Source organism: Mus musculus, chromosome 17 (assembly GCF_000001635.26).
Source record: "Mus musculus strain C57BL/6J chromosome 17, GRCm38.p6 C57BL/6J".
NCBI lineage: Eukaryota > Metazoa > Chordata > Mammalia > Rodentia > Muridae > Mus > Mus musculus.
This window is the reverse complement of record NC_000083.6, coordinates 48,386,590-48,409,953: the sequence shown is the minus strand read 5'-3', so window position 1 is coordinate 48,409,953 and position 23,364 is coordinate 48,386,590. Positions and strand designations below refer to the sequence as shown.

At 46.1% G+C, this 23,364-nt stretch overlaps 1 protein-coding gene across 12 annotated transcripts; it reads left to right on the top strand.

The window, feature by feature from the left end:
• The first annotated feature begins 133 nt into the window (after nt 1-133).
• Nfya (nuclear transcription factor-Y alpha) lies at nt 134-23,069 on the top strand. Of its 12 annotated transcripts, none has more exons than NM_001110832.1 (10): nt 134-328; nt 9,374-9,516; nt 10,886-10,972; nt 14,158-14,304; nt 16,402-16,533; nt 16,669-16,774; nt 17,448-17,614; nt 17,905-18,078; nt 18,604-18,705; nt 20,612-23,069. In NM_001110832.1, the coding sequence occupies exons 2-10, from the start codon at nt 9,442-9,444 to the stop codon at nt 20,663-20,665; spliced, it is 1,044 nt and encodes a 347-aa protein (NP_001104302.1). In that variant the 5' UTR covers nt 134-328; nt 9,374-9,441; the 3' UTR covers nt 20,666-23,069. The 12 variants fall into 12 exon arrangements, with proteins under 12 accessions (NP_001104302.1, NP_035043.1, XP_030105412.1 ...); XM_030249552.1 differs by having other exon boundaries at nt 153-328; nt 10,889-10,972; nt 17,466-17,614; XM_030249553.1 differs by having other exon boundaries at nt 177-328; nt 10,886-10,969; nt 17,466-17,614.
• Nucleotides 23,070-23,364: the final 295 nt, after the last annotated feature.

Genomic DNA, 23,364 nt, shown 5'->3' with positions numbered 1-23,364 from the left:
AGCAGCGTACGGAGCGTGTGAAAGGCGCCTGCGTAGGCCTTTGGCGGGAGGCGGTGTCAAATCCAGGAAGTGGGTGTGGCCTCTGGAACGCCTGCGCGGTGCTCTTCCTAGGGGGCGGGGCCAGGCTGGCCGGGGTTATGGGGCGTGGTCTCGAAGGCGCTTGCGCGAAGGCGGTTGGAGGGAGGCCCGATTCCCCTTTGTTCAGATTCGCCATTTTGCGAGGCAGCGGCAGTGGCGGCGGCAGCGGCGGCTGGAGCCTCTGATTGGGTTTCGGGGTCCGGTACTGGAGCCAATCAGCGCGGGCAGCGAACCGGGGGAGCGAGGCACGGTGAGTATGAGGAGCCAATATCCAGCGGCCCAGAGCCGGCCCCAGCGCCCCGATTGGCGGGTCTCGCTGACCACTCAGGAGAGGCCCAGGCGTCCGTCGAGCCCGGGAGTCGAGCCGAGGCTGCCCGAGCTGGGTAGCCAGTAGCCCCGGCTCGGAGTTGGTGGAGGCCTGCAGGGGCCGTCCAGCGTTGGGACGGCGTCCTGGAGCCAGGCTTTTCGGGATCTGGATCGTCTCCGGGGGCCGGTGGCGGATGCGCCACCGGTCCCCGATCCTCGGTCCCGAGAGGTCAGGTGGCTGACCGCCCAGCCACGGACCGTGGCGGTTTCCCCACGTCGTTCCAGCCTCATCCTACGGCCTGTCCTTGTGTGTCCCCACATTCCGGGCCCCGACGAGGCCCGTGTGTCCTGAGCTCTGCACAGTTGGGGCTACAGATCCGGAGCGAGGCCAGACTGAGACGCGCGGCGCGGCCTCCCAAGACCCACCCCGGGGCCGTTGGCGCGCCTGCCGCGCCCCTCCTCTCGGCCCGCCACCGGGGCTCCCGGGCCGGCGCCGTTACCACCCCTTTCTGGCTCGTCATTTCCTCCCCGCTCAGCCCGCGGTGCCGGCACACCTCCGTGCTGGAGCCCAACCAAGCACTCTTCCTCTTTTTGCTCAGTGTCTCGGTGTTTGAAACGCCGCTGTTGCAGAACTGATAACCCTTGTGCATCCTTAATGATTGGGGGCACACATCTCGCAGTTCCTATTATCCCTGTCTCCTCCCTTGATCTTTTCTCCCTTGGATGCTCTCTGGTTTTGTTTTCCTTTAATCTCTCCACTCAATAGCTCGGCCCACTCGTGTCTCTTTTTTCTAATACACCTTGAAATCCCGCGCGAACGTTTTCTCAACTGATGTTTTAAAACTTACACGTGCTTAGATTTTCTTTCCCCCTTCGGGGGACAGGAAGTCTTCCAAGGACTGCTAGCTATTAGTCTTTGGCGGACGTCACCCAAGTGCTGCAAGCGAGTAGGGCTAGGAGCTATGTCTGCTCGGTGGAGATTGACTGGTGTTAGTGTTTCATAGGGATCTGATCCAGTACCCAGAAGTGCACTTTACATGAGGAAGCCTATTTTCAGCGCCACGCTTTTGATTGGTGATGGAGGGTGATGTCCTCAGAGAGGAAAGACTGAAAAGAGTAACTGGAACAGATAGTGCGGTTGGACGCAGAAAGGCCGGGAGTACTGAGTTTAGGCGGGAAAGTCCAGTTGGTAAAAACCTTTGCAGGTCTTACAAAGGAATTTTTTGAAAACGGTTTTGACTGGAGGTTAAAAGTTAATCTAGAGTGGATTTCTCCCCTAACCTTGGGGGTGAAGGTTGCTGACCTGAGGATTCTACCCCATAGTCTTGTATTTGGACTGGGTGTTCTAACTTTGATTGGTATTTAAAAAAAAAAAATGGATGCATATGTCCACCTCAAAACTGCCAAATGTTTTTGTGGACAAAAGGCAGTTCTCCTCAGTCACTGTGACTCAGACCTGTGGAGCCTCCACTGGTTCCTCTGCATCTGCACTTTAAGAAAAAGTAGTGCAGACTCTCGATTTCTCTAATCTAATCACAGCCCAGGCATCTCCCTTTGTTTGAAATACTTCACCCTATACTACCTTCATCTGGGTGAGATCTCAGACTTAAACCTAACTCACATGACACCCTTTCCCAGTGCTTTCCTTGGTTTGTCCCCAGTGGAAAAGCCTCTGTCCCCCAAACTCCATTTACTGTATTTCCCTTTAGGAGTCTAATACACATTTTTGTTCCTTTTTAGACTTAAAAGCCTCTTTGAAGTTAACTTGTTTTGTTATTTAGTTCATGCTATCTCCTTAGTGGAGACAAGGAGCACACTGGAGCCTTCAAAGGCCCTAGCTGGGTGTGTGTGTGTGATGCCAGGTCAGATGGACTGCGGTGATCAGATGCTTATTGTAGGAGCATTTCTGGGCATTTCAGCTTTTGAAGATTCTAAGTGCTGGCCAGCTACTTCTGTGCCATGTAAATGGGCAGGAAATGCTATGGAAGAGAATGTCTCAGAGGCCAGAATAAACCCATTCTCATTCCTATTCATTCATATTCTCACTTTCAAAAACACATTCACAAGTCTGTAGAAGAGCTAGACAGACTAAATCCAGCTGGCTCAATTCTGTCATAAACTTGGGCACAGAAAGCGTAAGGAAAGGAAGTGTGTCAGGTTGTGTCACAGTTCTGCTGGCTGAGTTGATGGAGGAAGGAGCATATGGCCGCACTGGAGCCAAGAAGTCGGCACCATGGGCAACCTGAGGGTTGTGCTCCAAGCGCCACCACTCCCTTATCAATGCAGAATGGCTGCTGGGTTTGAAGCTGCCTCCAAAGCCCAGTAGGTTTCAATGGCCTAAGAGTGGAGCATTTGTATCAGCAAGATAACTGAGTCAACTCCAAATGTTCCTTACAGCTATTCCAGCCCTCTTGCCCACTTCAGGCTCCATTCTGCATTTAATCTGAGACGATGCAGACTTAGGACATTTAGCCAAGAAGAAAGTTTTATAGGAAAGCGTCTTGGGGCTAGTGGAAGCGGTAAAATACAGAGGTTGTTAATATCTTAAAAAAAAAAACTTTAAAATCTAATCCTTGTATATCTGTATTTTGGTGAGTTTTTAAAGCTCTCCACACCTGTACAGTCCCACTTGAAAAAAAGGGTGAGAACTTTGGTCATCCCCAAAATGGTCGTAGAGCTAGCTCATCTATTCAGTCTCTCCCACCTCCTTCCCTCAGGCTCAAGGAACTCCAGTTTGCTTTCTGTCTAGGCTTCTGATGTCAGAGTTTCTTATCATGGGGCCATGCTTGCTTATATTGTAGCCCTACTTTATTAGTCTGGAGACAGGTACATTGTTAGACAACAAGGTAAAATTCAGAAACATTGGATGGACTGTAGTAGTACAGGCTTTTAATCCCAGCAATCAGAAGGCAGAGTCAGGTGGATCTCTGAGTTTGAGGTCAGCCTGGACCACCTGTTAGCACCCTCAAGCCCCCTCACCCCCAGTAAGGAAAACATTGGTGCCCTAGTGGAGCCACTTAGTTTGGCTGATTTACCATATTGGACCTGAGGTCTCAAGAACCAGCTCAGGCAACTGGCTCCAACAGGCTGGTGTAAAATCTGCAAACTTAGCCAGCTTTTCAGCTGATGGGATTAATAGTCAGAATATAGAAAGAGCTCAGAAATTACAAACAAAATAACCTAAGCTATAAATACTCAAATTGATTAGACAGTTCTCAAAATAATACACATGGCCTATAGTTGTATTTAAAAATAACATACTGAGCCATCAGGAAAATGCAGATGAAAACTATACTGTAATTTCCTTCTCACACCAGTCAGAATAGTTGTCATCAAGAAAATAAAGAGTGCCGGTGAGTGAGGATAGGAATAGCTCTTAAATACCATCGGTTGGGATATAAGTCAGCTCTGCCACCGTGGAGTGTATGCACATTGGTGTATTAGGGTTCTCTAGGAACAGGACAGAGACTGACGTGTGTGTGTGTGTTCAGCTGGTCTTCAGTATATGACAGAATCTAGAAGTACTAGGCTGTACAGCCAGTGAAGGAATGAACTTGCCAGCAAGGGCAAGTAGGCGAAGGGCAAACACTTTCTTCTTCCAGTTCCTTTATATGGACTGTCACCAGGTGTAGCCAGATTACAGGTAGACCTACCCACATCAAATGATTGAACTTAGAACAATTCCTCACAGGTGTGCCCAGCTGCTTGGGTTTTCGCTAATACCAAATGTATCAAGTTGACACCAAGAAAAGCCATCACACTGTAGACATACCCCCCCAGCCCCCCCCCCCCACTATATGATCCCGCTATACTGTCTTGGGAGTACACTTGAAGAAGCTAGAGTCAACATGTACTAAAGACACTGCACTTCATTGCTGTGCCTTCATCACCAAGTTAGGGAATCTGTAGGCGCCAATCAGTGAGTAAACTGGTAAAGAAAATGTATGTATACTCAGTGTAGTATGCATTATGGTGTTTGTAGGGAAATGGATGATACTGAAGCTATATAGTAAGGTAACAAAGGTATATTCAGAAAGCCAAATACCAAATATGCATAATCTAAAGACAAGAAGGGATCATTTGTAAAATGGGGTCAGTAGTTCAGACAGGTTATGTATATTGTTAAAACATACAGATAAAAACCATTATTATACAATGAACACATGCCAGTAAAGTAGCAATCAAGTTCGAATACATTGCTAATGAGGTAGTGATTAAATTTAGTTATGTTGCCATTCATATTGTCTTCCCTTTGCAAGTCTTTGTAAGTTCAAGTCAGAGCCAGAAATCTGTGTGTTGAGTAGTCAGTCCATTGGAACCCACAATAAAGGCATAGTGATCTATTTTGGTTACAGGTAATGAATGAGCCTGATTATTTTTATTGAATATTTCCCCCTACATTGTAATGTAGCAATTTCCAGACAGTGAAGTTGAAAAAAATGTTATGATGGATACCCATGTACCTATTACTTAAGACTCTATAATTACCATCTGCCAAATTAAATGCTGGCTTATCTCTCCACAAACTCATTTTATTTTTTATCACTATAAGAGTAAGTTACTACTGGGGGGCAGGGAGAGACACTTAAGACACCTAGAAAAGAACACTCCCATCCAAGTACTGAGGACTGACCAATCAATTCCCACCTTGCTTGGCTTGTGAGATAAGACAAGATGGGGCTTTTCCAGGGTGGTGTGGCAGAAAAGGATATGAACTTTCTGAGTAGGGCCGCATTCTTAAGCATTAACAGAGGGGGGCTGGTGAGATGGCTCAGCAGGTAGGGGCACTGACTGCTCTTCCAAAGGTCCTGAGTTCAAATCCCAGCAACCACATGGTGGCTCACAACCACCCATAATGAGATCTGACACCCTCTTCTGGTGTGTCTGAAGTCAGCTACAGTGGATTTATGTATAATAATAAATCTTTTAAAAAAAAGAATTAACAGAGGGGTTTTGTGAAGTTAGGATTTAGCAAAGTAAGTAGCTACAGAATCAAAGTTTTTGCCTGCATACCATTAGTGTGTTTGTCTGTTGAAGGAAACCACTCATCCTCTGGGTAACTGCCCTCCTTTGAGACAAGGTCTCTCGTTGTTTGAGGGCTCACCAATTAGGCTGAACTGGAGACCCAGAAGTTGTGCCGTCTCTGCCTCCCCAGCTCTGGCTTTATAAACAGGCCAGCACACCCAGTGTTATGGGCATTCTAGGGTCAAGCTCAGGTCCTCTCCTGAGGCAGGTACTTTACCAACTGAGCCATCTTGCCAGAACTGCAGATACTAGAGGACTAGAACTGCCAGGCATGAGATGGGCTCTGCAGTTCTCAGAAGGACACAAAGGGCCAGCATTTTTAAAAGTGACTGACATACTTATCCACCAGAGCCATGCAAATTAAAATTTACCCCACCCCACCTCCCTACCTGAGTCAACAGCTCATCTAGAAGGGCAACAAATGCTGCTGAGGATGTGGGAAAGAGGAGTCTTCACTATTTACACTGTTGGTGTGTACAAATGAATACAGAGCTTTCTCAAATAGATCTACCATGTGACTCAGCTACATACATACTCAAAGGATCCTATGCTACCTCACAAGTACTTGCACTCTCCTATGCACAATAACAAGGAAGTAGAACCAACGTAGATGTTATCAGCAGAATGGGTAATGCAAATAAATGTCATGCATATGTAAAATGGAATTTTAATACAGCCGTAAAAATGAACTTTACAAGAAAACATAAATCTGGAAAGTTTTAGGTAATGGCTGCTCTTGGTTGTCAACTTGACCACTTCTAGATTTAACTAAAACCCAAGGAGCTGAGTACACCTGTGAGGAATTCTTCTTTTTTTTTTTTTTTTTAATTTTTTATTAGGTATTTAGCTCATTTACATTTCCAATGCTATACCAAAAGTCCCCCATACCCACCTACCCCCACTCCCCTACCCACCCACCCACTCCCCCTTTTTGGCCCTGGCGTTCCCCTGTACTGGGGCATATAAAGTTTGCGTGTCCAATGGGCCTCTCTTTCCAGTGATGGCCGACTAGGCCATCTATTGATACATATGCAGCTAGAGTCAAGAGCTCCGGGGTACTGGTTAGTTCATAATGTTGTTCCACCTATAGGGTTGCAGATACCTTTAGCTCCTTGGGTACTTTCTCTAGCTCCTCCATTGGGAGCCCTGTGAACCATCCATTAGCTGACTGTGAGCATCCACTTCTGTGTTTGCTAGGCCCCGGCATAGTCTCACAAGAGACAGCTACATCTGGGTCCTTTCAGCAAAATCTTGCTAGTGTATGCAATGGTGTCAGCGTTTGGATGCTGATTATGGGGTGGATCCCTGGATATGGCAGTCTCTACATGGTCCATCCTTTCATCTCAGCTCCAAACTTTGTCTCTGTAACTCCTTCCAGAGGAATTCTTCTTGATTGGAATCATTTGAGGTGGGCAGACACATCTTTAATCCAGATCTTTTGAGGTGGGAAGATCTGCCTTTATTTTGGGCCACACCTTCTGCTAGTGACAACTTATATAATGGACATGAAAGAAAGAAACTTTCTCACTGGGTCTTGGCCTGCTTGCCCTTGCTCCTTCACTGGCATAAGGCCTACTTCTTCAGGTTCCTGACCTATACTGAAGGCCAGTTGAGACCTCCAACCTCATGGATGAATAAACAGTTACTGGATCCTTGGACTTTGTGTTGGTAGACAGTCATTGTTGAACTCGCTGGACCACAGCCTGTAAGCCGTCTAACCTTCTCCACATACACACACACACACACACACGCATATATATATATATGGATTTATTCTATTCTGTTCCTCCAGAGAACCCTGACAAATGCTTGTTAGGTTAAGCAAGATAAATTGGACTCAAAAAACACATGTGTTTTTCTCTCGGGCATAGGCAGTCCTAGCAGAGGCAATTCTAACTTTACTTTCGTGGTAGCGGGTAAGTAGATGTTTGTGTGGATAGAGATTGTATACCTAGAAATGGGGCCACAAGATGGGTAGAAGAGGTTTTGAAGAAGGTATAGTAGAACATAATAAGTTTTATATGTCATTGTCTATTTAGGTCCCACTTGAATGTTGTTAGGTACCTGTACTGGCTGGGTTTGTGTGTCAACTTGACACAGGCGGAGTTATCACAAAGAAAGGAGCCTCCCTTGAGGAAATGCCTCCACAAGATCCAGCTGTAAGGCATTTTCTCAATTAGTGATCAAGGGTGGGAGGGCCCATTGTGAGTGATGCCATCCCTGGGCTGGTAGTCTTGGGTTCTATAAAAGAGCAAGCTGAGCAAGCCAGGGGAAGCAAGCCAGTAGTATCATTGCTCCATGGCCTCCGCCATCAGCTCCTGCTTCCTGACCTGCTTGGGTTCCAGTCCTGACTTCCTTTGGTGATGAACAGCAGCATGGAAGTGTAAGCCGAATAAACCCTTTCCTTCCCACCAACTTGCTTCTTGGTCATGATGTTTGTGCAGGAACAGAAACCCTGACTAAGCTAGTACCTTTCAGTTTCTAAGAAGCAACCTGAAGTAATCAACCAAGAAAAGGTTCATTTGGGCTCACAGTTTAGGCTTCGCTGCAGGGTAAATATGCAAAGAATAGTCTCTATGGGATTTGGTACTAAACCAGGTTTTAGACACCCCGTGTGTGTATTGATCCACCACGTGGAAACAGGCTGTGCTCTATCAGGCTTTAAATGGCTGCTATCATTGATACCATTTCATTGCAGCCACTCTCCTGGACTATAGCACAATCCCCAGAGCTTTGCTAAAGTGTTCTACTTAGTGCTACTTAATGGAGTTTGAAACAGGGTCTCACTGTATAGCCCTGGTTGACCTGGAACGAACTCCCAGTAGAGACTTGAACTCAGATCTATCTGCTGAGTTTAAGGCCTGCATCACTGTGCAAAGGAACTTTGGGGGTTTGGTTTGGTTTGATTTTGTCTTTAATAGACATGATTCTGTAAAGTGGAGTTCATTTACAGGCAAAGTGTCTCTCATTCAAGCATAGGTTGTCCTGAACTTACTGTGTCGTCCAGGCTGGCCTGACACAGGTGGTCCTCATCTTCTCTTTGCCAAGTGCTGTGATTATAAGCATAAGACCCCCACCCCACCCCCAGGCTTATGTAAAGTGGAGATTTTGATAAGCAAAATATTTGAACTACTTAGTAACAACCCTCCAGCCTGAGGTCGTTTGGGACTTATGTGGCTCAAGAGAGTAGCACGTTTGGGCCCGCTTGTATACAAATTCTCTGACGTACGTCTGCTGCATTGAAAGTAGACCTTGCAACAAGAGATGGTCTGACAGTGCTCCTAAGTGTTATTCTGGCAATGTTGAAAGGTGGTCAGTTTTATTAGCTTAACTGGATTAAGAAACAGGAAGTTAGTAAAGCACACCCGGGCCTGTCTGTGAAGATGTTGTTTATAGGAGGAGTGTTGCATCCTGAGGGTTCCAATCTGGGTGGATTTATATGATACCATTATTGGTTAGGAGGGGCCTAGCTAGAAGTGGGTTACTGTGAGGTGTGTTTGTTATTTGGGACTAAATCTTGCCCTAGCCATTTGGAGTATTTATTCTCTATGTCCTGGCCACCATGGTGTGAAAATGTACTTTTCAACACCACACACCCTCACAGTGCAAGTGAAAATAAAATACTGTGGCTTGCTTGTCGGTTAGTCTCTGAGGGGAGTAGGTTTAAGTAGCCCAGGCTGGCTCAAACTTTCAGATTCTGCCTCAGCCTCTCCAGTACTGGTATTAGAGATCCCCACTACTAGCCTGACTGTGATTTTTTTTTTTTTTACGACTGTGCTGTGTAATCCTCTTTTATTTAAAAAACAAACAAGGACGATGAGCATCTCCCAATGGTGCTCATTTATATTGAAAATACTGCAAATAATTGTGTGTGTGTATGTGTGTGTGTGTATGTATAGTAGGTATCTTAAGAGGGCCTTTACTGATTGACTCATTTTAGGTTTTTTCCTTCCCTTTTTATTAGGAGTCCCTACCTGGCAGCTGCCTGGGATCTGTAGAGTGAAGCTTCAGGACTCTTAACGTGGCCGGGCCATGGAGCAGTATACGACAAACAGCAATAGTTCCACAGAGCAGATCGTGGTGCAGGCCGGCCAGATTCAGCAGCAGGTATGGGAGCAAGTGTGCTTTGACTATCACAATAGCACAGTGATGGAGACCTCTGTGGAAGGACTTAGACCTAGTCAGACCTTAGGAAGTCCTCGGTCTCATGACTGTTGCTGTGCAATGAATCAGTCTGTTGCCACCTGGTACTTGTTCTTGGTGAAAATCACTTTAAAAGTAGATTGCCCTCTTTTATTTGACTCATTGAAATGATACCTACCCTGCTTTTCTCTGCATTAAGTCTGCTTATTTCCCTTGTTTTATGCTACCTTGTGATAAAGTAAGGATTTGGCCACAACAGACAATTGTCAGTTTCCAGCCAGTCTGTTCAGAATTAATTCTGAACAGTTGTAGTTTAATATTAGAACAATATTGGGCTGCTACTCTGTGGATAAGTACATACTGAAAGAGAGCGTCTGCCACTGGTGTCTTCCACAGTAGTTGCTCAGATGTTTGGATTAATGCACAGATACCATTTTTGATGCTTTTACCTAGGTTTATATTAGCAAATCTCCTCCCACTCCCCTCTCCTGCACTTTGGAGAAAAAGACATTGTTTCTATTTGATTATAGGTCAAGACTGTTGTCCTCGGTGTGTTTTCTCCTGAGTACAGAGGTTCACTAGTACAGAATAGCAGGGAGGGTGAAAGGAGTAGTGACTGTGAGTCCCAAGCCACTGATGAGGGAGAGAGGCTACTCTGCATTAAAGGGGGAGATGGGCTGAGTATGGTGGCTCCCTAGCCGCCTTCCTGTCCACACTCTGCTATAGCACTGGCGGCTTCCTGAAGTGCCTTAGCGAATAGACCTTGGAGGGGCCTTCTAACTATGGCCAGAGCCTCGTTGGTGGGTCTCTCTTCTGTGAGGACTTCCCCAGGATAGGAAATAAGGTTGACTTTCTGAAAACAGTCAGGTGGATAGGAATAAATCTTCATTTGGGGATGTAAAAGCAGTAGCCTCCTGAGGCTGGCGTCTGGACCAGTCCCCATGGCTAGTTCCTTCATCCATGGTGATGCTTTAAAGCCACAGCAAGTCTTCATTGTAGTTTCAAGGCTTTAAAACCCGGTAGTTTTGTTCTTGTGACCCTAAGGAAAATAAGAGATCCTTAACATATATGTCTAGCAGAAGGGAAAAATTATTAGGGAGTATTGCATTATAAATCTTTGTATTTTAAGTCATAGAAGTGTGTTGTGAGGTCCACTCCAGGAACTGCTGATGCAGCATGACAGCTTGAATATAGGAGTCCACACCTTTGAAAGTTCCCGTGTAGGGTGAGGTGCTTTAGAGGCATCCCACCCTCTCCCTCGGAGTGATCTGCTGTCTTGGGCTGTATATTTCCATCCTGATACATTTCAAGCTCTTCCTCTTCCTGTTCTCAGCAGCAGGGTGGTGTCACTGCTGTCCAGCTGCAGACTGAGGCCCAGGTGGCATCCGCCTCAGGCCAGCAAGTCCAGACCCTCCAGGTAGTGGTGCCCTCTCTGATTCCCTGTGAGCACTGCATGAACGCTGCCTGTCTGCTGCTGTTTGTGTTTGGATCTCAAATTGAATGGCAAAATCGCATGCCTTTTGTGCTGCTAACCTGTCTCTGAGGCCAGTATGCCAGTGTCCCATGCCAAGACATGTAGTGATTGCTGTGTCTATTTTCTCAGAAGTATGCACTAAGTGTGTTGCTTTAGAAAGACCAGGAAGCAACAGGAATAAATTCTACAGGTGGCTTCAGATCTTTCTCAGTCCTCAGCTCCCAATCCAAGCGCATGTCAGAGTTCCATGAATTGTGTTCCATGAACACTGGAGAAGGGAGAGCACACATGGGAAGACTCGGCTACGCTGTTTTGTTTTTGCTAAAAGTGCAAAATGACTACTGAACAGCCATTGCACTAAGCAAAGTTTATCTGAGAACCATGTACCTCTCGTGTTTCATTACAAGCGCTATACAGTTGATTGCATATCTCTAAGTAGCAGCATAGCACATGGTGATACATGTGTCTTGTCCAGCAGTTGGGATATGGAGGCAGGAGGAATGAGAGTTTGGGACAACACAAAAAGTTATTACTGGTTACACTGATATTCATTTAAAGACAAACACTGGAGTTAACCAATGCTGTTCTTCAGTATTATGTATGCTTGTTAAATATCCTAAATTCCTGTGAAAAAAGGGTAACAGCATTGGTCTTTTCTGGGTCTATTAAGAACTAAAGGTTTGGAGAAATTGGCAAGACTCAGATACCCGTCCTCCCTTTCTTCCTCTGTTAAATTGGATGGACTCAGTAGGCCCTCCAGAGTCCTCTGACATCTCCGTTTACTGCCAATGTTGCCAAGACCCTCCTGCAGGTAACCACCCTTTCCTGTAAGTCAGGGTTTTCTGATGGTCTTAGGCAGCCGCTGTGAGAGGATCTTTCGGCCTCCAAAGGGTTGCAGCCCACCAGTTAAGAACCATTGCTGTAAGCACTTGACCCTCTCAGCCTGCCCCAACCCTGCCACTTTGGTGATGGCGCACATAATTTACATACATAATTTACACATAAATGAAAATAAAAGAAGTTTGTTTTGTCTTCCTGCACAGTTTGAGTATCAAGGAGAGCAGCAGCTCTCTGTTCCTGCTTGCTTCATCTTTTTAATACATGAAATGGTGTCTGGGATTGTCATTAACCACTGTGTGAATGGGATGTACCATGCTCTTAACTGTGTGGCTTGTTGTCTCATGCATGAGTCCCTGTGGTCTTTGTTGTAGACACATGAGCTCCTCAGTCTCAAACCCTTTATTGCATGCATACGTAGCATGTTAGTGCAGGAGGGGGGGTGGGGTGGGCAGAGATGATGGATAACCAGAAAAGTAAGTGGTTTTAAATTTGTGTCGACTTTGGGGACTGAGGCAATGGCTCGGTGTTCCCTATTTGCTATGCAAGTGTGAAGACCTAAGTTTGGGTCCATAGAAGTCATTTAAAAATATGTAGGTTTATCCTATAATCCCAGCACTAGGGGGCAGAAACAGGAAGAACCTGTGGCTAGCTGGCTGTCCCTGTGGCTAGCTGGCTGTCCCTGTGGCTAGCTGGCTGTCCCTGTGGCTAGCTGGCTGTCCCTGTGGCCGGGAGCTCTAGGAGACTGTCTCAAAACAAGGTAGCAAGCAGTAGAAGATGGCATCCAGTGTCAGCTTCTGGCTTCCACTTTGACACCAAGAACTGCACAGCCTTCCAGGGCACTGCAACAACACAGTTGTTGTTGATCTTACTTAGATCTAGATTGCACTGAAGAGAAATAGAAGTGAAGGGGACTTCTCATGAGCCGCCTCATGTTAGGAGAACTCAAACAGTTCTTTCTCTTACTCTGCAGTAAGGCTCCTGTTAACATTTCCTAACACCGCACAAAAAACCATTGGTGCAGCAAAGGGAATTTATGGAGACTTGAGAGAGTGTGAATATAGGCCATAAAGTTTTGGGACAGCCCTGAGGTTGGGCTGATGGTTCTGATGGAGAATGGTGGAGAGCTCGCCACCATACACATCTAGGACACAGTAACTGCACAGGTAGTTGATGCTGTTGGAATTGACTTCTGCTGGGACTAAGGAGAGTGTCAGTCTGTTCTGTTACAAATCGTTCCTTCAAGCAGAGACACGCTCTACAAGGGAGTTTGGGATTTGTCCTGTTACGCCTCGGTCCAAAGCAGCTTCTGTCTGGGCCTCTGAAGGCTTTCTTGAGTTTTCACACTGGGGTTCAAAGTGTGGCTGAGCATTCGTATCGGCTTCCTTTCTAGAGTGTCTGTTGATGCGGAAGACTGAAAATTGGACATTCTATTTACATACAGTAGCTGTCTGATTTCAGGGTTTCACTGCTCCTGATAATTAAAACAACTATGCAAATATTTATGGTGCAGTTCGAAGAACTCTACCTTGATCACAAACTAGCTAGATAATGTTTCTGACCAGTCTTGGCTTTGCTTTGAAATGGGGTCTCATCAGGCTCACCTGGAACTAGCTGAAGCCCACTGCTTCTATAGCCTTTACCAGAACCGGTCCTGAGTATCGGCTTGAGCAGGCAAGCGGTACTGGTAACTTGACTGCTTTCTAGAATTCAGCCTGTGTTTGGTGATGAGTGCCTTACATCTTTTGGGATTTTCCAGACTCTACATAGGTTCCATTATATTTGACCTTTGACTATCCAGCTTGGCACTTAATCAAAAATAATCAGAAGTGTCTGAAGAACACTAGACTTATCTTCTTGGAGCTGTAGTGATGGCTCGATAGTTAAGAGTACATATTGCTGCTGCAGAGGCTTTGATTTCAGTCAGCACCATGTCAGACAGCTCTTAATCACCTGTAAGTCAGGCTCCAGGGGATCTGACATCCCACTCTCTGTAGTATATGCACATAACCTCCACACAGAGAGACAGACAGAGAGAGAATATGAATATTAGAGTTTACAAACACTGTCTCAGGCCAGGATTTCATCTCTGCACTTGGGAGGCAGAGGGAGGATATCTGAGTTCAAGGCCAGCTAGCACTACATAGAGACCCTGGTGGGGAGGTGGAAGACTGACCTTCCTAAATCTGCCTTGCCTCCCCTCTTCCAGGCAGCAGGATAGTTGCAGTGATTGATCATCTTTGTGAAGCTGCTTGTGTCTGACACTATTTCATTGTTATTTTATTTCTTTCTAGGTCCAGGGGCAGCCGTTAATGGTGCAAGTCAGTGGAGGCCAGCTTATTACATCAACAGGCCAACCCATCATGGTACAGGCTGTGCCTGGTGGACAAGGCCAAACCATCATGCAAGTACCTGTGTCTGGAACACAAGGTTTACAGCAGGTGAGCAGTGTTTTTAAAGTATTTAGGTTGTATGTCAGAGTAGAAGTCTGGTATGAGTGTGGATGGTGTATATAATTCATATGTGTACAGGTTTGTACACACATGCTTTCCCTTAGTTTTTGAGACAACATCTTTTACTAGCTGTAGTCTGGGAGCCTGCTGCTGTCTCCTGCCTGTCCTCTGTGCCAGGGCTGCCATGAATTCCTGTGGATGCCAAGGTTCCAGTCAGACCCTTGTGCTGTGCACCACATGCCTTACCTCTGTCTGAGCTGTCTTCCTAGCCTGCAGAGCAGATGTTTTGAAGAAGAAATTGCTGCAAAAAAGACAAAAAACAAAACCCAGCTGCTTTTGCTTGAGTCCTACCCCTTACTTTGTGCTTAGTCTTTCTGCCTTTGTTGTACTGTACTGCATAACAGGAGTACAGCAATGTGGTGGAAACGGGTATTCCTTGCTACCTGAAACCCTGGAGCAAAACAGTCCAGGTGGAACCAGGTAGATTTGCGACCTAGTCAGCTGCCAACACTTTTAATTGAGTTAAGTAGTATTCCAGTCTTTAAGAAAATTTGGGCAGTGTATAGCCCAACAAAAAGGTCCACAGATGTCTCTAAGACACGGGGCCATCCATGGTCTGGTTTCCTTCCCTTTCCCTCCCACCAGCAGTCAGTCCAGCTGGAGAGTGGTGGGACTTGAGGCTCTAGTCATGTCCTTCACAGACTCACCTTTTCAAGAGTGACCTCCCAGGCTGCTAGATCTGGGAATGCTCCAGAGGGTCAAAGGAACTGTAATAGATGCTTACAAAGCCAGTGAGAAGGAAGGCGGGTCTAGGGGTGGGGTTGAGGGGTGGAGGCCAGACTTTAGGTAGCTGGGACCATGGCTTGGATTGGGGATATTCTAGAGTATAAAGTACTAGAAATTTTGAGTTGTGGGCCTTCCTAAATGCTTTCCCATCAGATCTTTTAAGGTTTATATATCAGTACTCAAGAAAACAGGATTTTGTTCCTTGAGCAAAGTGTTAAGGCTTTTTTGTTTTGTCAATTTACAAGATTTCAAAGAAAAACATTTAAAACTTCTTGTCAAGATTCTGATAAGTGGTTACCTCACAGGATCTCTTGCTTTCCATCTTTGTAGTGTGAGTTTTGCACTCTAAAACCTGCAGGGTAGGGATAGGAAGAGCTAGTGAACACTGCCAGCAGCGACGAGTGACAGTGAGGGATTTGGAGCCTTGTCTGTGTTACTCCTGTGGATCATCATATCCTAGAGGTTGTTGGCTGAAAGCAAGAAGCATTTTGTGTGAGTTACTGTTCTGCTGACTCACAGGTTAAGGGTGCTGGTACAGCATGGTGGGGAAAAGGTGGCAGCAGGAGGCAGAGTGACTACTGCTCTGCTCACTGTCTCCTTCTTAGTTCAGGCTGCCACCTCTGTTAATTAATCTAGAAACAGACATGCCTAGTGTTTGTTTTCATGATGATTTTCTGTCTAGTTAAATGGGTGGTTATACATTTCAGTTTCTGTGGATCGGAAGGTTGACAGCTGATCTGTCTGTCTATCCAGGATCTAATCAAAGTGTTGCCTTTGCTGCCATCAGCATAACGTTTAACTTGGAAAGAATGTATTTTAAAAGTTGTTTGATTCGTTGATAACAGCACTTCAGAGTATGTTTAAGTAAATATACTTTAAAAAATAACCATGCCACCAACGATTATTTTTTTAAAGGGACACTTTTGTGTCCCTAACACTGGCCTTGAATTCCTAATAACCCTACCTCTGCCTCCCAAGTTGTAGAATTGCAGGCATATTCCTCTGGGTATTTCCTGGTCTCTAGTGGAATTTGTTCAGCTAATTTTCAGAAATCAAAGACTGAGACTGGAGAGATAGCTTATCAGTTGAGAACACTAGCCATTCTACTAGAGGACCCAGATTTGATTCCCAGCACCACCTTGTGGTCACAGCCATCTGTAACTTTAGTTCCAGAGGATCCCTCGTCTGGCCTCTGGACACCAGGCACGCATACACCTAAAATAAAGAACAGAAACAAATAAGGAGCCAGAGGAGTGGTGTCAGTGTGGTGCCAAGCTGTTTGTGTATTCTCTTCCACAGATACAGTTGGTGCCTCCTGGACAGATCCAGATTCAGGGTGGGCAGGCTGTGCAGGTGCAAGGCCAGCAGGGTCAAACCCAGCAGATCATCATCCAACAGCCACAGACTGCAGTCACTGCTGGCCAGACTCAGGTGAGTCCACCTGCTCCTCTGTCATCAGGACAGCAAGCCACCTGGTTCACATGGGATGTGAATGTGAAGAACGTCATCAAAATGGGGTCTCCGTGAGTCTCTGGCATCTGTTAAATATGTCATTGTTTTCTACAGACACAACAACAGATTGCTGTCCAGGGACAGCAAGTGGCCCAGACTGCTGAAGGACAGACTATTGTCTACCAACCAGTTAATGCAGATGGCACAATTCTCCAGCAAGGTAAGCTGCCGCTATTGCAGTGGCCCTTTTTAGGGCATTAGTTTCAGCCTTTGAGTACCTGAGAGTGCTTCAGAGTCATTATGAAGTCCATGTCCTGTTTAAACAGCAACAGGATTCCCACCACATCTGCAGTGACCGACCGTCAGTCAGCACATAGACCAGCCTGATGCTGCTTAGTCACTAGAGTTCCTTCCATTTCACTTTGGGCCTCTACATCTATTCACATAGGTGTTTACTTAGAGTCACAAGATCGAAGATGTAAACACCATACAGAGTGCAAAGGCTTAGAGAGGTACGCCCTAGGAAGAGGAGGTATGTAACAGGACTAGACTTGGCTTCAGGGAAACCATGCTCAAAGTAGACTTAAATGCTTTGGAAGCTAAGTTTAGAAAGGAGATGGCAGCCAGATTCTGTGATGGTGGGCGGAAGTAGAATTTATTTGGAATTGGGCCCTAGACTGTTAGACTTTTAGAAATGAACTGAACTTAGCAGAACACAGTGAAGCAGCAGAAGGCACTTGCTTTCTTCCATGTGTTTGCCAGTTATCCAGGAGGGTATACAGGAGCCAGGTAGAAGGGACTAACTCTTTCCCCTTCTTTCTGTTCCGTGTACCTGCTTATTTTATTTTGTTTTGTTTTGTTTTGTTTTTGTTTTATGTTTTGTTTTCTTAAAGTTACAGTCCCTGTTTCAGGCATGATCACCATCCCAGCAGCCAGTTTGGCAGGGGCACAGATCGTTCAGACAGGAGCCAATACCAACACAACCAGCAGTGGACAAGGGACGGTCACTGTGACACTGCCTGTGGCAGGGAATGTGGTCAACTCAGGAGGAATGGTCATGGTAAGGAAAGTGTCCCTGGCACTGGAGCTTCCCGTGGGGTTCTCTTGTCTTTGAGCTGCAAGTTGGTGTCTCCTGTGAAGTCACTTATGATGTTAACTTCTGGATTTGACGCTAACGTCATCCTTAAGGCACTAGCAGTGGTCTGCATCCACAGGAAGCCTAGTTCATTCTGATGCCTACCAGTTAGCAGACTAGTCTGGATGTTGGAGATGCAGCAGTATGGGTGTGAATGGGCAATTTTATTTAGGGTTTTCATGCCAGTAATAAGGTCTGGTCTCCTGTTCATGCAGATGGTACCAGGAGCTGGCTCTGTGCCTGCTATCCAAAGAATCCCTTTACCTGGAGCAGAGATGCTGGAAGAAGAGCCCCTGTATGTGAATGCCAAACAGTATCACCGCATCCTTAAGAGGAGACAAGCACGGGCTAAGCTAGAGGCAGAAGGGAAAATCCCAAAGGAACGAAGGGTATGTGTGCCCTGGGGAGTGCTAAGCAGGAAGCAGTGCAGTTCTGCATCAAGCGTGTGTGTTTCCTTGTCCCAAACACTGGAATGCAGGAAGGTTTACTATAAGACTGGTGACAAAATGTCTTGGAAACAAGGGACTTTGTCCTTTCTACAGTAAAGTCCAGAGAAAACGTGTCCTCTGGACTTCCTCTTGTCTTAAGGCTGCAGTGCTCATGTGTTGATTGTACTTTGAAGTGGCAGTTGGGCTCTAGCCAAGGAGCCAAGGGAATAAGAAAGCGGCCTCCTCATTTTAAAGGAGTCAGTCTGTCTGTCTGTCCCATTAGCCAGCATCCACTGACCCAGTCTAAGCTATAGATAGCATAAAGATGGGATCTCCTCCTGACCTGCCATTTGCTCAACCAAACCTCGGTCAGTTCCCGGAGCAGAGGCCCTGATTGCACTGCCTGAACTTGTAGTGATGGACTCTGCAGTAGGTGACTGCTAGGTCTTCTCACTAACAGTGGGGGCTCTTATTTCTCTTCTCTAGAAATACCTCCATGAGTCTCGGCATCGGCACGCCATGGCACGGAAGCGTGGGGAAGGGGGCCGCTTCTTCTCTCCAAAAGAAAAGGACAGTCCTCACATGCAGGTAAGGACATTGCATCCATCCTTTCACTGTTGCCGCCCTTCTCTCCATCAACAATGGGCTGTCCTCCGTTTAAGGAAGAAACACACTCTGTGCAGCATGTGATGCCTGTTGCTTAGCTTCCTTCCTTTAGAAGCACTGAAAGCTCCAACCCACGGCCTTTTTTACTCTTGGTTTCTCAGTTCTTTGTTAAGGAAAAGTTTTACTTTCTTGTAGCGTTCGATTAGAGTCAGTATCATTTAATGCTGTGTGGCAGTTCTTGTGTCACGCATTCTAATAAGCTTTTATTTGTTGTTGTTCAACTGACTGAGAACCTCAGGTCCATAGAGTACATAGCATTTTTTACATTTGAATAGGAGTTCTTGAGATCTTAGGTAACTTGCCTAAGGCCGATCCTTGCACAGCTGAATCAGCCCTGGAAGTGCAGTCCACATCCCAGTTACCCTGGAAGCTGAGGCAGGAAGATAACAAGGTGAGGCCATGCCTGGGCTAGAGATGAATTCAAGCCCAGCTAATTTAGTGAGACCCATTCTCATAAAGGGCTAGTAGTGTAGCTAGCTCAGTAGTGTAGAGTATTTGACTGGCATATGAAGCCTTGGGTTCAAATCCTGCTTCCTCCACAAACAGACTCATCAACTGAATTCAAACTCAGGTAGTAGAATCTCACTAATTATCTCACATGCTTCTGAATTTGTCCAAAATGGAGTGCTTGTTCATTATTCTATTACCTAAACAGGTGGCTTGTCACCACCCAGTTATTACAGTTTAGATGGTTCTGATTCTGAAGTTCTTTTGGTTCTGTTTCTGAAACATAATTTTACATGTTTACATGTTTATTGTACCCTCCTGACTGATGCCAGCCTGGCCTAGTCCTCTTTCTTGGTTTAGATTAATATATCCACTGTCATGCCTCTTGCCTCCCTTTGCATTTTCCACATCTCAGGATGGTGGTCGTCAGGCACCACATCACACCTTCTCCTACCTTTGTTCTCTCACCCCATGGTTAGTAAGCATATGTCTGGGTCTAGATTCATTTGTTCACTGTTTACCTATTTATCTGTTTCTCTTGCCTGGTCCTTGGTCCTTACACTTTCTAGTCTGTAATGTTCTTTTCTCCATCATTTCCATGACTATCCCTTCTTCTCTCTGTGTAGCCTAGGCTGTCCTCAGATTTGCACTACTCCTACCCCAGTTTCCCAAGCACTGGGGTTACTGTGGGAGCATGCCACCACAGACTTTGGTCTGCCTTACTTTTAGGCCTGGCTTAGGTCTGAGAGGCTTTGAGCCTGCTCTCATCTCTCCTGGAGCTCTCTGACCTCTTATACTTTCCCATAATTCCATCCTTTACCTGGTAAGAACCAACAAGAGGTTTTCTCTATTTGGTCCCCATTGCTTCCTTTATTGCAGAGTAAGTGACATTAAAATAGAAAGCTTTGTTGTGTTGTATTTTGGGGGTTAACTTATTTTCCAGTTCTAAGTGGTTGGGTTCATGATTCTTTTGCTGGCTCTCTTCACTAGCAGCAGCATGGAATTCCTCTACACTCACAGGGCCCCATCCGGTGGCCACGTGCAGTTCTGATCAGATAGTGAAGGCTTTAATAGTCTACCCACGGCAGTCTGCAGGTTCCTTCTCCTTAGTGAACCACACTGCGAACATCCTGACAACCCTCTGTTCTTAGTGGTATCTGCGCATGTCTGTGAATAGGAACTGCCAGCTGTAGGCCATGGTGTGGAAGGCTTTCCTTGTTCTCCATGCTGACATGGGAAGTTCCCTCACCTCTTTTCATCTCATATAAAAATAATGACACAAAATTACAGTGTATCATGGTGCTTGCTCTGGGGCTTTGTCCTAGCCACTCAAGCACCTAAGTGTTGATGTAAAGGACTGTTGTGCTGTCTCTCTCTGTAGGATCCAAACCAAGCTGACGAAGAAGCCATGACACAGATCATCCGAGTTTCCTAACCACAGGAGGGTGGCAGAGCTGATCAGTCACGGTCCTCTCCACTGTTCTGGAAATGGACTGACTTCCAGTGGGGCACTGACAGTCTCACTCTGCCCTTTCTCAGGACAGAAACTACTTAGCTCAGTATTACAGCTGCAATGATGGCTGACAAACTGAAGTGGCAAGCTTTTGTCGCACCCCTTCATTGAGGATCTGTTTCAGACTGTTGGACACTGACCTTTTGCAAATTTGGATGATTAAAAAGAGGTATTTGCCAGCCCAGCATTACAAACACAGCACTTATGTTGAGTGGTAAAGCCATCCAGTCAGCCATTGCAGTAGGGGAGAGCAGCCTTCTCAACCTGGTCCTCAGTCGAGGCAGCCACAGCCCCTGCCTCCCTGTGGGTTCTCAACAGCATCCATGCCCTGGTGGGGTGCCGGGCTGCCTGATGCATAGACACTTGGCACTCAGGTGGCTCCCAAGCAAAGAAGCTTCCTGTTAGGACTTGGAGCAACAGACCAAGCTGCTGTCTTCTGACCTGTGCTGATAAGAATCTGTCTGCCCACATGCTAGGTTGGTGTTTACTTCAGCCAAGAAAGTACAAAAAGGATATTTGGACTCAGGATAAAAGGATAGATGGACCTAAAAGGTACATTTCTAGCTTTGACTGTGGTCTGCTCATTTCTATTAACAGCCATCTGGGTCATAGTTCATACTGTGGCCACTTTAGAGACAGTTTAGAGAGTAAAGAACAAAACTTCAAAACATCTGTGCTGAAGTGTTGAGGACATTCACAGTCGTTCTCCAACAGAGGCGAACCTAGGGTATTCAATCATGGGCTTTATGACAGCAAGTAGCAAATGGAAGGATCTGTGCATTTCAATCTAGAGAGCAAGGGCCCTGCTGGCCCTAGTGCTGCTGTAGAGCGTGGTTCTCCAGTGGATGGATAGATACCAGGCATGACTCTTAGGCTGAAGAAACCAAGTCACATTTACATTGACACCTTCTGGCGTGCACTAAAAGAGAATCCTTATATTGCCTGAAGAAGCACTGTTGAGCTAGCTGTCTTGGCTGCAGGCTGGAGCACTGCTGGAGCACAGAGTGGAGGAGAGAGATGTGCTTCATCCCTGCCTGGGTGCTGACCCAGAGGGTGAATGCTCTTCCCATGGCAGCTGATTCTCTGGTGCCAGTTTCCACTTGTTTTCTCCTTTCTCTGTAGGCCTTGCAGCAAGGTTTGCTCACTGCATCAGTGCTGTAGGGACCAACTACAGCCTGCAAGGATTCCTGCAGGGTCAGGAATTGGGCCTCAGAAATGTGTTTTCTGGACAAGCACTCTACCACTGAGCCACACACACATACATACACACACACACACACACACACACCCTTCCCCTGCCCCAGCCCCAGCCCCAACCCCAGCCCCAGCCAATGCTGAGGTCTGGAAGAAAAGACCAATGTTGATACATCAAAAGAGTTGGCTGCCTTCTCTGCAATCAAAGTCAAACGCAGTCAATCCAAAGACTAAAATACCCGTCAAGTCTAGAGACTGGCCCTTTGACTTTGTTCTGTGTTAAAGATAGGAAAGACTTTAACCTTATAAAGAAATATCGCAGGGAGACCAGTTTAATTGGAGAACCATGAGGTAAGCCATCTCTTCCTGCTCCCAGGAATCTTGCCATTTCTCCTGGCTTCCGGAGGTCAGAGGGGGCTGATCCTTTTTTTTATAAACTCACTACAAACTTCTGGCTCTTCACATGAGCTTCCGTGTGTTACTGAAAGCCGGGAGGAATTTCTCCCTTTGAGGTGGACAGGATTCTAAGGGGAGGCTTCAGGGATTCCTCCGACTTAACAGTAGCGCTTCAGCCAGCAGTTGTAGAATGCTATTTATTCGTGTCTGTAAGTTTGTACATAACCCTAACCTCGTAGGCAAGTTTGAGTTTTCTTTCCTTTGATGCAGATGCTTGGGTTTCCACTCTGGCTGCATTGCAGTCGGCTCCCAGCCCTGCCGGCGTGGGCACAGAGGCCAGAGGGGCTCACTTGGATTTATTTTTGTTTGTTTGTTTATTTGTTTAACTTAGTTCTTTTTACTTGTTCTCGTGATTGTAGTGATGGCTTCAAAGACACAGAGTAAGTGGAGGAGTGGGCTGCTGGTCTACTGGGCACTCTACTTCCTGTTGCAGGATAACTGTAAATGTATATATTTTAATTGCACTGGTCTAGACCACTGCACCAACAGCCTCTCCTGGCTACAGGGTGCCTGATAATAATGTCTTGATTTTCCTTTGGGACTCAACCATGTACGTCTCTCTTCACACCCCTCACCCCTCAGCCCCTTCCCCCAGTAGGGGAGTACAGGTGATCACTGATGTCATTGCAATTGCTTTTCTTTTTTAATAAATTTATAAAAATACTAGAAAAAGTGACTGGATTTTTGGTGTTTGTTTTAGTTTGGGGTTTTTTGTTTTTGTTTGTTTGTTTTGGCTTTTTTTGTTGTTGTTTGAGCCCTCCAGCTCACGATCTTCCTGCCTTGCCTGGTATGCATCCCCACACCCAGCATGGATGACAACTGAGGAATCTGCACGCCCTGTGCCTGGAAACTCATTCCCAATGTTGAAGTCATGACTTTTAGACATAAACATGTGATGTCGGGGTCAGGCCTCTCTGCTTTGTGCTCTTAGTTCCCCTTGGAAATGGACATTAAAATAAGTGATCCCCTGA